Here is a 17,937-nt window from a genome sequence, read left to right as displayed (position 1 = left end):
TATCAAGCACTTGTTACCTCAAAACTTTCCTTCTAGATCAAAATTTTGCGTCTTTTTATCAAACATTGATCATCGTTTGTTCCAAACTCGATCAATGAGGGGCATTCTATAGACATCAAATTTTGATCCCCAATTTTGTATGATCCTCTGTCAAGGAAAATATTTTTTAAATATAATTTTTGCTCGAGTTTCTTTGTTCATTACCTCGGCGGTAATGGTAAGACGATTTAAGGAGTAACAACAGTAGTAATTAAAAGTCCGAAAATATTAACAATAAAACAAAGACGTTTTATTTAAATGCCCAAAATCCTTACAATGTGTACTTCTAATCTACCAAAATAGCAAAAAATCGAAGTACAAATCGAATCGTGCGCATTTCGTGCCGGAAACCTCCAAGCTTCACTTGTTCATAATTATGAAAACCACGAGCGCCACTAGTAGCACAAATAACGCCATGAGCAAGTTCAAATACAAAGTTAGCATCCGAAAATGCTCATCGAAAGGAGAAGGAGGTGGTTGATCTTGATGGTTGGGAGCCATGGGTGCCGTGAAAATGGAGGATTTTGATGTTTTTGGATAAGGTGTAGATGAGAAATAAGTGGTGAGTGGTGAATTGGATAGGGGTAATCTCCTTTTATAAAGGTGTATTCCGTATTCCGTATTGTATAATATACTTCGATTCTACCGTATAATACCTCGACACGCTAACAATAACTTAATTCGAGTTTATTATGTGTAGCGACACGCAAAGATTTTCGTGTCTATCCCTTATCCAATATCACTACTTAAGGTGTTTTGTGTTATGTCTAGAGTCGTACAAATTTATATGTTACTATGAGTTTGTACCCGAAAAAGACAAAAACTCCAATTCATAGGACCCGGAATAATAACGTACTATGACCGGGTTAACATTACTTACTACTAACGTAACACTACCAACATACGAGACCGACTAATTACGGCAAAACGACGCAGAAATGACTTAACAAAAAAGTAAATTATTAACTAAACAAAATTAGTTACTAATTTACTAACTACCTAATTTAATAATTACCTAATTAATTAACTATCTAAACTAACCAAATTATCTCTATTATATAAGCCATCTCTTGAGGACATTTTAGTAACTTGACTTTTCGTGTCCACTTGCAAAAAGACAGTAATACCCTCCCCCGTTTAACAGTTAATAATTTAATAACAAATTATTTAAAAAGGAAAAAAAAAAGAAACGGCTATCCTAATTACACAAAACCTTCGAATGTCAGAAAACCCCCAAAACCTTCTCTCTCTTCAGAAAACCCTTCAAAAAAAAGGAAACCCTCGATCTCTCTTAGTCTCTCTCCTCAAAACCTTCTCTCTCTCTCTCTCTCTACCTCTGAGATCGGATTCTTTTCGTTTAATGGCAAAAGTTTAGGCGAATCCACCACCGTCGGCTCTTCCGGCATCTTTCAAAACTCCACCGTAAACCTCCACTTCAAGCTCCTTGGCGGCGGCAGCAATGGCGGCTCAACTTGCACGGAGTCATGGGATTGCTACTTGAATATGCATGTACGCCGATCGAGATGCCAGATAGAGGGGACTCAATCATACCAGTTAGTTTTCCCCCTATTTATTTCTGAAGTATTTTAATTAAAATATGATTTGATTTTGAATTTGATTTTCTGGGTTTGGGCAGATTTGGTTGTTGCAAGTGCTGGAGATGATAAGAAGATTACATTGTGGCGTAAAAATGGGCAGATTTGGTTGTTGCAAGTGCTCGAGCTCCACAAGAGCCTTTACCACACCGATGATGTTCCTCAAGATACCTTTCTCTCTCCTAGGGTTTTTGTTTTGATTTTTGTTTTGTTATTTTATTGAATTGTTTGTTTATCTCTCCTAGAGATTTTAATTTTGAATTTGATTTGAGGATAATTTGTTGATTTGAATAGGAGAGTTGAGGTTGTTGCAAGATTGAAGTCATTGGAGGAAGGTGCGACAAACTGTTTGGTGTGAATTTTGTCATTGAGTATATTTGTCAAAATGTTATTGATATGGTCCATTGCTTTAATTGTTATTTGAATAACTGATTGACTGTTTGGTCTCAATTTGAAGGTTATTTGAAAGTTGGAATGTGAAGGTTGGAATTCACCCGTCCAATGTGGTTGTGACTAGGTTGAAGCTCGATAAAGTCATGAAGGCATTGCTGGAACATAAGGCAGAAGGTCACCCGGAAAATGAAGGTATAATTTCTGTTGTTTTAGAAGTTTTGGTTTGGTTTATTTTGAGAAAATTAATCTGTTATTTTGGTGTTTTTTGTGATGTTGTTTTTACCTATTTATTTGCAAATTCAAGGTACTTGATCTGTTTCCCATTCCCGAATCATATTCTTTATGGATGTTAATCTATCGTATGCTGTCATCAAAACAAATAAAACTGGATCTAACAGTTCTTTTACTTCTATGTGACCACAAATAACATAACTTTTCTAAGCCCATATTATAAAATTGGAAAGAATATGGACATGATATGAGTCATATGACAGAAATTGGAGCTTACAGTAATAGAGTCAAAACGGTTGGTAGTTTACTTTAGCTGGTTCCATTTTGTACACGTCAACTTTGTTATTAGTTTGTTGCTGTAATAGTTTACTGTTTACTTGGAGTAAGAGGTTATGAGTTTTCTTCTGTAACTTTCATTTAATGGTTGTATAACAGTCAGAGTTAAGGTAAAAAGAGAAAATACAAGGAAGAATTAATACATCTAATAGCAACCTGGATTAATTTGTAACTACGATCTTTCAAAAATATATCACAACCAAGAAAAGTTCATATGAAGAAAAATTAGGACTCAATTTCATTAGGATAATAATAGGATGAATATTCACGGGTATAGTGAGTTCTATGGTATGTTCACTTTGTATGACCCAATCATAAGCTTCTTTAGAGATACTCTTTATGCTGTCAACATGTCTCTGAAAACCTTCAAGCTTAGAAAGCATAAGCAGCAGCATAGAAATCCTAACTGTGTGAATTTCTACAGAGTTTTTTTTTTGTTGATATAGTAATTTTTATTTACCAAATTCACATTAATTAGTCGTTAATTCGCGAGGAAATGATCAATAACATCAGATATTGAAACATTAATTTCAACACTGTTATTTTTTTTGTTTCAAACTGAACAGGTCGATGTGGTACAGGGTCAACTTTTCAATTCCTTTTTTTGAGTTTCTAAAACGGCTGTTTTTTGGAGATATTTTCAATAATTAGACTCCCTACAGTCTACACCTGTAGACATGTTCTGTATGTAAAGAAAAAGTTTTTCATTGAATTACTGTATTCTTTGAGCTGGATTTTTTTTGTCAAATTTTAATTTTGAGTGATAAATTTGATTATCCACTTCTTATTTTTGCTTGATTTTCCCTTTTTTGTTAGGTTTTTGGAGATTTCAGGGCCGACCTCAGTTTCTTCATAATTGCGTAGAAGATCAGAATGTGGGAAGAGATATAATTGTTCATCGTGTTCGCAGGAACATCAGAAACAAAAAAGATATGCCTACTGGTATTATGCCATCATTTTTTAGTTAATCATTTTTGTTGTTTCAGTTAATTAGACCTAAAAAGAACGGGCATATAAATTCATAATTCGTATTCTGTTTGGGTTATCCGTCATCTGTTTAAATTTCAATTTTGTTAGGTTTTCTTTGGGGGTTAATGTTAGGCTTAAGCAATTGAAGAGAATAAAAATTAGGATTTATATACAAGCTTAATGAGATCAAGGCATAAAGGTTGGAGCTTTAAAGAAGGGATGATATCACATTCATGACTTTGAGAATATTTACCTGGTGTTAACCTATCCGTAAATTTAAGCATATTAGGTATCCCAAATTTCTGTGTTTGAAGGGGGGATTGGGTTTGGCGAGGTGGGAAGATAGCAACTTGACTTAGAAATAGCTTGAAATGGAGCTCAAATTTGAATGAAAGGTCCAAACTCTTGAGATGTCAAATTGATTGGATGTGTCAAGAATCCAAATCTTGGAGAGACATCGATAGTAACTAGGGGTTGGGAAAGTCTCTTGGTTGGTTAAGCAAGATGAGATTTGGGATTTTCTGTTAAGCAAGAGTTTGAGGTGGGTTTCATGGGGTTTTGTTTCAAACTGAACAGATGTGGTACATGGGTCGACTTTTCAATTCCTTTTTTGAGTTTCTAAAACGGCGCTTTTTTGGAGATATTTTCAATAATTAGGCTTTCTACTGTCTACATATGTTCTGTATGTAAAGTTAATTTTTTTTTATTGATTCTACTCTTTAATTTGTAGTGTATATTAGTATGTACAATTCTTTAAGATAAAACAAAAGAATTATGAAACTTTTGTGTTATTTTACAAAAAAGGGAAATTGCTTTTTAAGAAGTTTTATGTTCTCATACATAGCAATCTGAACATAATTGATTCATGTTACTCCAGTTATACCATCCTCATACTAATACTCCAGTTTTGTAGTTTTCCTTTGACCTCACAGTGTTGCTTGCTAACTGTATAAGTGAATTTATACTCATATCCACAAGGGTACTTGATCTCAAAGTTTGATGTGGATTTTAAACTAAAATTTCTATAGTACTGTGTTGAAATGTCTCTCTATATGATCAATGTTGTAAGAACAGATCTATGTTGAAGCTGGACCAATAGGTCCGGTTGATTGGAATGTAGTTGAAGTGAAACTGGACCAACATTCTGGAAGCAAAGCTGAGAGTCTGAGACCACTGACCCAATTCTTAGAGGCAAGATTGTGGCTCAAGTTACTGCTACTTATGCAGTTGCAAGGTTCTACAAGCTTCAACTTGCTTGCTACAGGCTACCATCTGATTTATGTAATTAATTAAGTTCGTCTTTTTTTCCGATCATGCACTAAATAAACCAAATGCTTCCCTCTTTGGGATTGTCATTTGTGATTTGTGATCTGTGATCAATAAAATAGAAAAGGAGGATGCTCCCTTTTGTTCTTTGTAATCACATCGATCTATTATCAATGCTAATTAAGAGTTTTTATTTTAATACTATTGGCTTTACATTGAATTATGAAATTTATGTTATTTGTTAATATTGATGAATTTATCTTGATTTTACAATATGTTTGCGAATTGAGGGTATTAAATTTGTTTTTTTTTTATATTCGCACGCATCGAGTGCATATAAGACTAATGGACCAATAAACTAACTAATAAAACAAATAGCAAAAAAAAAAAAAGGGAAAAATCCTAACCTATTTCCCTCAAGAACCCACGTACCCCCCTCAAATTAAAAAATGAAAAAGGAAAAAAAACAAAAGCAAAAGACAAAAATTAAAACAAACCTAATCTAACTGATACCCCAAAGAACCCACGTACGTGAACCCCAAGTAAAAAAAAAAAAAAAAAAAAGTTAATTAAAACAATTATAACCATGCAACCAATCCCACATGAAAAACCCCCAAAACCCAATGCATGAAAAGAAGGTTTAAGACACCAAAACAGTTTTTTTTTAAGCCATGATTTGATACATCATGAAGGTTAACCAAATTTATACGGCAACAATTGAAAATAGCTAATATCAGATGATTCATGTCTGACAAATAACAGAAAAAGCATCTAACAAAGGTAATAAAAATTGACATATAGTAGCTTCAGACGGTTTCTTGCTGTATTTTTCACTTCGTATCGCAATCTAGCGGGTAAATAAAACTCAGTTATTTGTATAAAGGATATTGTTTGGGTTAGCATGATAAATAACGTTACTAGACTTATTACACCGACTGATATTTTACAACAACTAGTCTCTCTACTACTAATATGGGATGTATTAGGTACTTTCATAAAAGAGAGGTATCCCTATCAGAATATACACCATGAGAGTAATACTTCTAAAATAGTGCTTCCTGAGAAGTACTATATCCCAAAAATACTATTACTATTAAGAGGGGGCATAATACGTCATTGTTCTAACAATGTGACGACGACTTTGTTAATATGCAGTATTAAAACGAGCCCTCGGGTAAATGACGTACGAATAATTTTTCATATGACGCCCTCTTCGTAATAATGGGCCTACATTTGTAACGCCCGACATTTTTTTTTTAAAACGAACGATAACCTCTTTCCAAAATGATCATCTTATTTCTGATCTATCATGACCCAAAAATACATTCTTTAGCCGACGACGCTAATGGTCTTTATTTTTCTCTAAGACGCGTACCTTGTTCAGCCCGTTTGAGCTCAAGGACAGTATAACTTATCAGTTTGGCAAATAAAACAAAAGCAGTCATGGGTCAATCAAGTCATGATTACTCAAATTTGCTTATTTATTCACAAAATCCTCCTACTTATCTATTTTTATTTCGTATAACCTTCAACTATTGTTTATTTGCAACTTAGTCCCTTCCACCCCTATAAATACCATCATCTTTTCTCACTTAAAGAGGCCCCCAACGCCCATCATTCTAAGCTCTCTAAAAAAAAAGAGCTCTCATTCACTCACTTGCTTTTTAAGTTTCTCTAAAAAATCAGTAAGAAAAAAAAAATAGTTTCGTTCAAGTCAAAAAATAGTTTTAGTTAAAGTAAAATAAAAAAAAATCAAAAAAAAAAACAAGTTTTTAGTTTAATTAATATCAATATTCAGAAAATCAAAAAAGAAGTTATTCAATTTTCTTGGAAAATTCACTTTGCAGTCACTTTTTTTTTTTTTTCGATTGATCATTTGGACTAATCTCTCAAACATTGCTAGTCAGAGCCAAAGGTAATATTCTTGTTCCTTTTATTTTTGTGAATTCCAATTATTTTTCATACATTACTAACCTTTTTTCTTATGTGTGCTCTATAACCTGTTAGGGCACTATACGTGCCGGTTACCTAATTTGGAAACCAACTAGAATTTGACCGACCACGGGTGAGACTCGAGGGTGAGTGTATGTGAAGTTTTTTTTTTTTTTATATACGTATGTTGATCACCAAAAAAATATTTTTATCAAAACAAAATTAAAGTGAGAAGGTGCATAAGAAAATTCGACAGAAAGATGGTGGAACTTTAGTACTAGCCAATTTCTTCATTTTCTTTTTTTGTCAAATTTTATTGATAACTATATAAAATATATTCACTTTTCAAAATTCATAAAAGAAATTTTTTACAGAAGCTTGAAGTATTTAGAAGACCACGACATTTGGAATTTTTCAAAAACAAGTTTTAGAAAAATCACAATAAATCCTATACTTCAGACTAGCAAAACTATCTTTTTCAGGTTCCGATTTCTTCTTTGGTGAAATTCGAGTAGGTTAACTTATTATTTTCTAAAATCTCAAAGAATATCATAGAAGGACAAAATCCTAAGATTTCTAAATTGACCTCTCCCACCTCCACACGATTTTTATTCAATTTTATAGAATATTTTCAAAAACAGAAATCTAGGAAGACAGTTTCTTGAAAATGACAGTTTCAAATAAATAATTTTTATTTTATTAAAAATATTAAATAAACTTTAAAATCTGAGATTTTTATACACATGACTCCAAAATGTTTCTAAAGTCTATTTTAAAAATAAAAACGTGATTTTGTTTTCAAATAATTAATTTATAATTTAATTTCACTTCAAGGTTTAAAAAAGGAGCAGCTTTAATAAAAAATTATTTATAAATTATCTACTTCTGAGTTTGAAACCATTTTTTAACACGTTAAATAAAACACTTAGATCTTTCCAAGAAGGTATCAAACGCTCAAATCCGAGTTCGGGAGGTCTTGGTATTAAATTTAAAGTTCAACGAGATGTAATTTTCTCAACATTTTTTTAAAAAAGAAAATTAGTTTTCTCTTATAAAATCCCATTTACCCAAAATAAATTCCTATTTTTCCTAGATAACAGATTTTGTAAGTATACATACTCCAAACCATTTACCACTTCGTTATACTTACCTAAAATTAATTTAGGTTAAGTTAAGTAAAGTGGAAAATTCTAAAATAAACCCAAAAATAAGTTTTGTTTACTTAGGTCGCTACTTTCCAAACATCCAAGGCGAAGAAATATGAAGACTAGTCAAGGAAACACAGTTCAAGGCGAAGGAATCAAGACTTGTAGCTGCTCATTATATAGGAATTCTGATTATTGTAATATTTATTGTATTCATGGCACTTGTAAACTAAAGTTCCACCACCAAAGTAATAAAACAACAAAAGAATTATCTTATGCACACTTCCTAATAATAAATTATTCGAGTTTTTTTTTTTATTATTAAATTGGTTAAATCACTTTGCATGCTTGATCCATATATCATTTCACATTTGCATGAGATAAACCTAGTGACTTATGGTTTATGACCTTGAATTGAATAAACGGGTCAAATTGGAAATTTAGTCATATAGGATTGTGAAGTGATTCACCCACTTATAAAACCTATTATCATCAAATTTTGTTACCTATAATGAATCACTCTCAGTCTAGTATGACATGATTTCTATTATGAAACTATTATTCAATTTTAGGCCATATCAGGTGTCCCAACTTATATGGTCAATTTCATAAACCCTAAACACATTACCTCAAAATCCACTCAGATAGCACATTACTATCCATCCTCAAAAGAGTGAAGTTCAACCCAAAATAAACAAGTCACAAAGTACAAAACAACTTTCTTTTCAGAAACAAGTCAATCCAAAAGTCGTCAATCGGGACGCATTTTATCGTTAAGATGTCTTTCACAGAAGACTTTTATGGTGTCACTAATCGGGGTGATTTCCACAACCTTAATGGAGCGATTTGATTCCCAAAAGCAAGTCAGTTAAAGACCTATTGCCAACCTTGTTCTGAGTTATTCAAAACTCTATTTCCCTTCACCCATTGGAATTGACCACATAGGAAGGGACACCTGTCAGAACTACGTAGGATTTTGATCCGGGAGTGGATTCAAATCCCATAATGAACGGTACGTAGGGCAACTTTAATGCTCAAACCCACCATACATCACCAGATTTATCTCATCATATATTATATCATATTGCATCCGAGTGTGTTTGACTACTTGTAAATTATGTGACATTATGCATTAAGTTAATAACATCGTGAATGATCATAACCAATTATTGTAAGAAAAATAGGGACAACATATTAGTAGGAGCCTGTTTTAGAACAGAGGGAGAGACGAGTTCCAGACGTTCGATCTTCCTAACTTATACCCCGGACCTTAATCTTTGATTTCAAAAGACCAGATCTCATAGGAAAAAAGCCTTTTATTTTATGGAGCCATCATTGTTTTCGGAAATTTATTTTTTATTAAATAATTATTTTTCCCCTGAAAATGATGATTTCAAAAATCCGGTCCCTATCGGATAAAATAGGGTGGCGACTCCAAACTTTTAAACATTACAAGCCCAACAGTTGGCTTATGTGGGATTCTGACCGTAATCTAGGACAGTCGAGAATCGGGTCCCACACTCCCTTGACATTCACGGGAGGGGGAAGTTTCTCAATCACCTCAATTTTTTCTCGGTCAACTTGGATGCCACGATCAGAAATAAGATGACCAAGTACCACTCCTTCATTGACCATAAAGTAGCATTTTTCCCAGTTCAATACCAAATTCACTTCAGAACAACGTTTAAGCACTTTAGAAAGATTATGCAAACACACATCAAAGTCAGAACCATAAACACTAAAATCATCCATAAATACCTCCATGATGTCCTCGATGAAGTCAGAAAAAATGGCTATCATACACCTTTGAAATGTAGCAGGGGAGTTGCACAAACCAAACGACATTCTGCGGTATGCAAAAGTTCCATAAGGACAAGTGAACGTCGTCTTCTCCTGGTCGTCTGGGTGAATGAGAATCTGAAAGAAACCTGAATATCCATCCAAATAACAGAAAAAGTTGTGTTTTGCTAATCTTTCTAGCATCTGGTCAATAAAGGGGAGGGGAAAGTGATCCTTCAAGGTGGTCGTATTCAACATTCTATAATCTATACACATACGCCAACCTGTAACAACAAGAGTGGGGATAAGCTCATCCCTATCATTCTTAACGACCGTTGTCCCCCCTTTCTTGGGAACGACTTGCACCGGGCTCACCTATTTAGAATCTGAAATGGGATAGATGATGCCCTCATCAAGTAGTTTCACTACCTCTTTTCACACCACATCTTGCATATTAAGATTCAAACGACGTTGTGGCTGTATGCGAGGGCGGTGATCTGCTTCCAAGTTAATTCTATGCATACAAAAGTCAGGACTAATGCCCTTGAGATCGTCAATGCTATACTCGATTGCCTTTTTGTGCATACGGAGCACAGTCAGAAGCTTGGAAAGCTGGCTATCGTCGAGTGCAGCATTAACGATCACAGGAAAATCCTCATTATCATCAAGAAATGCATATTTAAGGTGAGATGGTAATGGTTTTAGTTCTACCTTCGTTACCTGTGGCTCGGAAATAGAGCAAACAGTTTCCAATACCTCAAAACTGTCAACCTTCTCAGCTTCACTTCCATCTAGATCCGAGATCAAGGAATCAATCTCACAATCCCCTTCTCCTTTCTTGGCCTTCAAGGTGAGAGTCGCCAGCAATAGATCATCATACAACATTCTAGGGATGTTGTCTAGAGAAATCTCTTCTACAATATCAATCCTGCAACAAGTATTCTCAAGCATAGGAGACTTCACAGCATTGGTTAGATTAAAAGTAACAGTATCATCACCAACACTCAAAGTAAGAGACCCAGACTTGGCATCAATAACAGCACCTGCAGTACATAAGAATGGCCTACCCAAAATTATGGGGATTTGACTATCCTCCTCCATATCTAGTACCACAAAGTCAACAGGAATGTAGAATTTCCCCACCCGGACAGGAACATCCTCCAAAATACCCAAGGGATACTTTATAGAACGATCTGCCATTTCCAACGTGATTTGTGTGCATTTTAGTTTTCCCATATTCAACCTATTACAGACAGAAAGGGGTATGACAGACACACTTGCACCCAAATCACACAATGCTTTATCAATGGACAATGCACCTACATGACAGGGGATGGAAAAACTACCCGGATCCTTAAGTTTGGGTGGAGACTTATTTTGCAATATGGCACTACACTATTCAGTTAGAGCGACTCTCTCCACACCACCATAGTCCCTTTTCTTAGTGATCATCTCTTTCAAAAATTTTGCATAAACAGGAACTTGAGATATTAAATCAGTAAAAGGGAACGTTACCTCAAGATTCTTGACCATTGCCAAGAACTTACCAAGTTGTTGATCGACCTTAGTTTTCTGCATCCGGTGAGGGAAAGGCAACTTAGGCACAATAGAGAGAGAATCAAAAATCTTCTCTTTCCCCTTATTTACACCAACATCATCAGCATTATCAACTTCCGGGACTTGAGGCTCTACATCAATTGCTTTCACTAGTCCATCTGTGTTCTCCTTAGCAAGAGTTGCATCATCAATGGGCATCGGGGGTCCATCATATTTAGTGCCACTTCTAAAAGTGATAACATTGGCACTTTCTCTATTCTGGGGCGGAGTAGGTTTCCCTGGTAGTGTACCCGGTTGCCTTTGAGATAGAGTGTCAGCAAGTTGAGCAACTTGATTCTCCAACATTCTATTCTGATTCTTCAACTCTTTGATGCTCTCATCATGGTTCTTTTGAGCTATCTTTGCGGTCTTCTGCATATTTGCAATGAGCTTATACAGATCACCCATCTTAGGCTCTGGAGTAGCACTACTCTGAGGGGGTTGTTGATATCCTTGGTGCGAGGGCCTATTAAACCCCGGGGGAGCATTATGGGAGGGTCCTTGTTGAAATGGAGGCCTAGCAACAGGTGGCTGAGGTGAATGGAACTGTGGTTGCGACCATTGTTGCTGGGGTTGAGGATTCTGAACATTGTTGCCTCGATATGAGAAATTTGGATGATTCCTCCAACCCGGATTAAATGAATTGGAATATGGGTCATTGGGTTGTCTCTGTAAAAAAGCATTCACTTGCTCCAATTGCGTAGTATCCTGTAAACTATAAGAGCACTCATGACCAAAGTGACCTTGGATGCCACATACTTCGGAGTAAGAAGTTGTCACTGGAGCTACACTAGACATAGCATTGATACTCATTGGGGGAGTACCAGACTGAGGAGCCTTCAAAGAATCGATCTTCAGGTTCAAGGCTGCCACTTGTGAGGACAATAAAGCATAAGCATCGAAATCCAATTTTCCCTTCTTAGATGTGGATCTGGTGGTGCTGTAATGGTTGGCAGCTAAATTGGCAAGAAAATCATAACCTGCATCCACTTCTTTGTCAAGAAAAACACCCCCAGCAGCAGAATCAACCGTGTTCTTTGTTTCATCTTGCAAACCATGGTAGAAAATCTGAACCAAGAACCATTTTTCAATGTTGTGATGCGGACACGACCGCTGCAAAGCCTTGAATCTATCCCAGGCTTCTCGAAGTGATTCATCAGGTTCTTGAGTGAATGTAGTCAGCTTATGCCTTATTTCAGCAGTCTTGGTGGGTGGAAAGAATTCTTCTAGAAAGGCCTGTGAAATAGCACTCCACTCTGTCTCCTTGACATCATTCAACCATGTCTGAGCCTTATCACGAAGGCTAAAACCAAACAACATGACTTTCAATTGGTCTTGAGTGACCCCTTGATGCTTGATAGTACCACACAGTTGGTTGAACCTCTGCAAATGGTTGGTGGGTTCCTCAGATGGATGGCCACCATATTGACTTTGTGAGACCATGGAGATTAGAGTGGGCTTGATCTCAAAGTTGACTGCATCAATAGTTGGCATTGTGAGCCCAGTCGGAACAATATTCGAGGAAGGAACCCCATATGATTTCAGGGATTTAGACATCGTGTGACTCGGTAGAGTCTGTGAGTCTTGGGACCCTGACTGCTTCTTCTTTTTTTGTTGCTTTTTTAGTTGACGAAGGGTCTTTCCAAGATCGGGATCGGGAGGAACCAAGGTATCCGTTTTGGCAGACCTGGGCATAAACAACAACGAAAGAAAATGCAGTGAGATTTGCCTCAATTGGAACTGAGAGTTCCAATGAGACAATGGAAACAGTTCAAATAATCAAACTAAAACAAATAGAATCTAGCCGTCTCCCCGGCAACGGCGCCAAAAACTTGATGAGTTCAAAAGTGATACCGCAAGTGCACGGTGTCTGTTGTTAGCAGATACTTAGCAAATACGGGTCGATCCCATAGGGAGACAAGTTCTATTAGTTTTTGCCCAATTATACGAACTATTTCAATAACGAAAGTTGATTTTGAGTGTTAACTAGTAAAACTAAAGCAATAATAAAAATGCGTAATTATCGATGAATTAAAGGTCTAAGGCGTCTGTTCGGTTCACCATGCTTATACTAATCCAAGAACACAAATCAATTCGAGAATGAATAGGCTAGGCCGAGTAATTAAAGTATATGTTAATCCTACGGTCGGGTCTTAACACTTTCAATCCAACATATGCAGTACGGTCGCTAACATAATCAGAATTGCCAATTGCACAAAGCTTCTAAGAATATGATCTTTCAATTCTAATTCCTATTAGCTAGATAATCAATCCACGATATTGGCCAATTACATGAATAAACAATTAATAACAAATCAATTGTAATTACTCAAGCATAATCTATAAATTAACAAACTTTAATGCATAACAATCATGGTATAAACATGGCTTCCCTTACTTAGCCCTAGAATAAAACTACTCGCTCATGACTAAACTAACGAACATGAAATATGAAATAACAATGAAATTCATAATGCGCAATAACAGAAAACAATAATTCAAAGCAAGAAGAATTATGAAAAATACCTCTATATTGATCGATCGAATGGAGTGTACTAGGGCTAAATAATATGAAGAGAGAAAAATAAACTAAGCGTTTAAAAGAATTCTAAGGAAAATATAACATGAGGGAAATAAATTAGTTCCCTTCAGTATTTATATGCTCCTATTTTCTAAAATAAAATAAATAAATAAATAAGAAAATAAAAAATAAAAGTCGTCGATGATTGGTCGATGAAGCGATGACGTGGCAGCCAAACCCGAGCACAAGCCACGCAAACGGAAAGAGAGATAGCGAGGCATGGGCAGCGAGGGATCTCGCGCACCATCCCTCGCTGGCCCAATGACATGTAGCAGGGTAGAACAAGGGGCGAGGCAAGGCAACGAGGGAGCTAGCGAGCCATCCCTCGCTGGCCGAGTGAAGTGCAGCAAGACAAGGCGACGAAGCAACGAGGCAGCGAGGGATCTTGCGCACCATCCCTCGCTGGCCAATTGAAGTGATGCAAGGCAGAGTAACGAGGCAACGAGGCAGCGAGGGAGCTAGCGAGCCATCCCTCGTTGGCCTAGTGAGATGTATAGCAGGCTGCCATGAAGCGACGACGCACGACGATAGATGTAGCGAGCCAACGAGGGATCTTGCGAGCCAACGAGGGATCTTGCGAGGCAACGAGAGGTCTTGCGAGCCAACGAGGGATCTTGCGAGGCAACGAGAGATCTTGCGAGCCTATGCACAAGCGATACATCGAGCTAATCATCCCCGGAAAGCTCAATTCTCCGATCAAACACTTCGTCTCCGACTCAAACCATCCGGTGATCATTCGATCCACTTCCAAACACTCCGAAAGGACCCAAATGATTGTAAGATCACCTGAAATATCAAAGAAAACACAAACGGAGCGTAATAGAGTACAATAACGACGACTTATGCAATTATGACTCTAAATGCAACTAAAATGAGACAAATGCCTAGAAATGCAACCTAAATGAGCCTAGAATACCCTATATAAATATGATTCATCAGTCGGTCTCAACTTTAAGGGGTCTCAACTTTAAACAGGCTTCATGGCTAACCTGCGAAATAATTTTTTCCTTTTTGTTTCTTTCCTACCCACATAGCACAATATTATTGGTTGTTTAATTTTTAGATAAAACATTAATTAAAAAAAAATTAAAAAAAATTAATTTTTTTAATTTTTTTAATAGTTTTCCTTTTTGAAAAAATTTCGGAAGAGGAGTAATTTTTTAAAATTTTTGACGAGGAGCTTAATTTTATATTTTTGAGTTAGAACTTAGGGTTTATTAAAAAAAATTAGTTCCATTAGGCAGTTACTGTTTTTATTTCCGGCCGAGGCCTTATTTAATTTTAGTTTTTTGAATTTTGACCAGAAGCTTAAATAAATTTCATTCGAGAGCTTCTTTTTTTTAATGGGGCCAAATTTTCTTGATAATTTAGAAAAAAAGTAGTAATAAATTAAAAAACTATTTTTTATTTTTAAATAATTTTAAAAAAAATAGTTCAAATAAAATTAAATTTTTATTATAAAAAAATTAACGACCAGAATAAACCTGGCACGTGACACAATTAACCGGTTTAGGAGGTTAATTTTTGTTTAGGACCGTTTAAAGTTGGAACCCCCCAAAGTTAGAACCGCTCACTCGCCCAGGAAAAATCTGATATTGAGACCTTTTAAAGATGACCGACCATAGTTGGGACTGGTGGCGTCAATTTTACCCTTATTTTTAGTTGTAACACTTTGCTTTTTGCACTATTCACACTCTACTTTGTTTATTTTTGATGATCTATACTTGAAAAACATAATCATGTGGGATATTGTTTGATTCATCTTAATATATATTTTCGGAATATCAATTTTTGTTTATAACTTTTACTTAATGATAATTAAAAATATTAATTATTCAAGTTATGCATTGGTAAGATTGAAAAACATGGTGTTGCGAGTAAAAAGAAACGAAAAACATAGTATAAAGTACATCGTCTAGTCATCTAGCTAGAAACCACTCCTTTTTTCCCTAATTGTTTACCTCATTTGATGTTTTACGGCCTCTAAGACACGACTTAAAATGTAAATATTTTTAACTCTGTACATGTCAAAATTATAAAAAATTGATATTCTAAAATTATACATTAAACCGAGTCTAATAAGGTCGCACGTGATCATATTGTAATTTTGTACTCTCTCCGTCCCAAAATTATAGTCCTGTTTTCTAAATCGGGTGTCCCATAATTTTAATCTTGTTTCCTTATTTGAACACAACATTTCCTATGTTACCCTCATTTGGGACCACAAACAAAAATAAAATGTACGTAATTCCTTTTAACATGTACTATTTTCCTTTACCATGTACTTTATTCCTTTTTACATGTACTATATTCTACTTTTTCATCATCAATGTACTATATTTTAATTTTCCACACACTACATTCCACTTTTCTTTAAATCCATGTTTTTAGTCAAACAGGACTATAATTTTGAGACGGGGGAGTATATGTTAGTGAAAATTCACGATCAAACTCATAAAAATACAATGGAGCAAACATTTAGGGACAAAGAAAGTACAGGTAAAAAAAAAATACTTAATTTGGATGTATCATTGGATTTTGCAACTTCTAACTAAATGTAAGCTCACCAATTTCTTTTGTGAGATACAGTGCTTAGTACTTGATGGAATACAAATAGTAATTTCATGACTCCGGTTGTAATGTGAAGTAGATGATTAAGTTTTGGGTTGTAAATAAATAAAAAAAGTTCATATGCCTTAAAAGCTAAGTCCTATGGGTTGTATTTGTCAAATCTGCCCAAATGTAATTAAGCTCGTACATTTCTCATTTGTAAGTACTTCATGGAATAAAAGCCGCAACTTGCAATCATCAATATCTGATTTTTAAGCAAACACAATCAACAAATGCACCACTAGAAAAACACTCAAATTACAGGGAAACTCATTACAGGAGTACATAATTCATAACCGAACAATTTATTAGTAGAATCTGAAAAAGAACACAACAATTTGGCAAAAACCCAAATTCTTGGAAAATTAGAATTCAAATTACAAAATGAAAAAACCAAAAAATAGAAATACAATACGAAAATACAAGATAAATTTGTATTCATGGTCTCTTGTTAGCCAAATTCATTTTCTCATAATATCTAATCGAGAGAAGAGATAATGACAAATTAACCTCATCCTTCCCCCATCTCTTATTCCCACCCTTGACAACACGCGCCTGAATCGACGAAGATGGCGGCAGAATCGGCGAACCCGGCATAGAGGGGACGGTTTTGGAGAGGTAAAGCGCGTGAAGACGACGAAACCCACCCAGAGCAAGAACAACAGATCTGAGTTGTCTCGTACCGTAATTAATACTGTTACTCCAATGGCGAGTACAGATCAGCTCCCATAGTCGCTCATCCTGAGCCGTCCGATGCCACCGCTTGCTGACGCATGATGCTACAGCTAGGGTTTTCGCATCGGCGTGCTTGAATACTTCGTAGAGTAGATTCTCGTCTAGCTTTGCGAATTCCGAATCGCAATCGGAATCGTGGAATTGTTGATCGTGATTATTATTAGGGATGGTTTGATCGGGATTGGAGGCGAATTTGGGTTTTTTGGTGTTTATTGCGGGATTGATAGTGGATTCTGATTCGGATTCGGGTTGGGAGTTCATGGCTCGCTTCATGGTGGGAGACTGGTTTGATGGGGAAGCTTGAGTTTAATGGTGGGAGAAGAGTAAAAGTTGTGGAGATAATAGGGAGAGAGACTGTGTGAGAGCAAAAAGGTGGGGACGAAGGTTGTGTCTTGTGTGGAAAAGAGGGGGCATGGGCAATATCACTTGTCTCACGGGTTTCCAGTTTTTCCAACAACAGGACAATTCTTGAGTTAGACCAAAATTAATTTAGCCTCCTCAACTTCCACTAATAACTTAGACATCTGGAAAAGGCTAGGGATATACTTGGTGTGCAAAGGTATCTTGCACACCACCAATTAAATGATGTCAAGTCACAAATTTCACTAAAAAAAGAGGGAAAAAATTTCAGAAAGGAAGATAATGGGCGGCAAAATATTTCAGCCATTTGCGCCATTCGCATCTGTTAGGCGGGATGAAATTGCGCCATACTATCCACTTTTATTTTCCC

At 35.8% G+C, this 17,937-nt stretch overlaps 2 protein-coding genes, 1 long non-coding RNA gene and 1 other non-coding gene across 4 annotated transcripts; 2 read left to right on the top strand and 2 right to left on the bottom strand.

Moving 5' to 3' along the window:
* The first annotated feature begins 1,926 nt into the window (after positions 1-1,926).
* Positions 1,927-3,505, top strand: LOC130459653 (uncharacterized). Its single transcript, XR_008919183.1, has 3 exons — positions 1,927-1,969; positions 2,152-2,219; positions 3,411-3,505. It is a non-coding gene; the product is annotated as an uncharacterized lncRNA (long non-coding RNA).
* Positions 3,506-9,355: 5,850 nt separating this feature from the next.
* Positions 9,356-10,885, bottom strand: LOC130471428 (uncharacterized). The gene is made up of 2 exons (XM_056841548.1): positions 10,210-10,885; positions 9,356-9,969 (listed from the first exon to the last, which is right to left on the bottom strand). Exons 1-2 carry the CDS (start codon positions 10,883-10,885, stop codon positions 9,356-9,358), a joined length of 1,290 nt encoding a protein of 429 aa, XP_056697526.1.
* Positions 10,886-12,371: 1,486 nt separating this feature from the next.
* LOC130460455 (small nucleolar RNA R71) lies at positions 12,372-12,477 on the top strand. The gene has a single exon (XR_008920320.1). It is a non-coding gene; the product is annotated as a small nucleolar RNA R71 (small nucleolar RNA).
* Positions 12,478-16,706: 4,229 nt separating this feature from the next.
* LOC110774782 (F-box protein GID2) lies at positions 16,707-17,630 on the bottom strand. The gene has a single exon (XM_021979367.2). The coding sequence runs from the start codon at positions 17,478-17,480 to the stop codon at positions 16,911-16,913; it is 570 nt and encodes a 189-aa protein (XP_021835059.1). The 5' UTR covers positions 17,481-17,630; the 3' UTR covers positions 16,707-16,910.
* Positions 17,631-17,937: the final 307 nt, after the last annotated feature.

This window comes from Spinacia oleracea, chromosome 4 (assembly GCF_020520425.1).
Source record: "Spinacia oleracea cultivar Varoflay chromosome 4, BTI_SOV_V1, whole genome shotgun sequence".
Taxonomy (NCBI): Eukaryota; Viridiplantae; Streptophyta; class Magnoliopsida; order Caryophyllales; family Amaranthaceae; genus Spinacia; species Spinacia oleracea.
The sequence above is the reverse complement of the archived record's forward strand: the minus strand, read 5'-3'. Positions and strand labels throughout refer to the sequence as shown.

Excerpts from the sequence above, each read along its gene's own strand:
- LOC130471428 (XM_056841548.1), bottom strand. The coding sequence starts at position 10,885 with ATGGCAGATCGTTCTATAAAGTATCCCTTGGGTATTTTGGAGGATGTT. Across the intron at positions 9,970-10,209 it reads GGGCATTAGTCCTGACTTTT|GTTGGCGTATGTGTATAGAT; the intron begins GTATGCATAGAA and ends TTGTTGTTACAG.
- LOC110774782 (XM_021979367.2), bottom strand. The coding sequence starts at position 17,480 with ATGAAGCGAGCCATGAACTCCCAACCCGAATCCGAATCAGAATCCACT.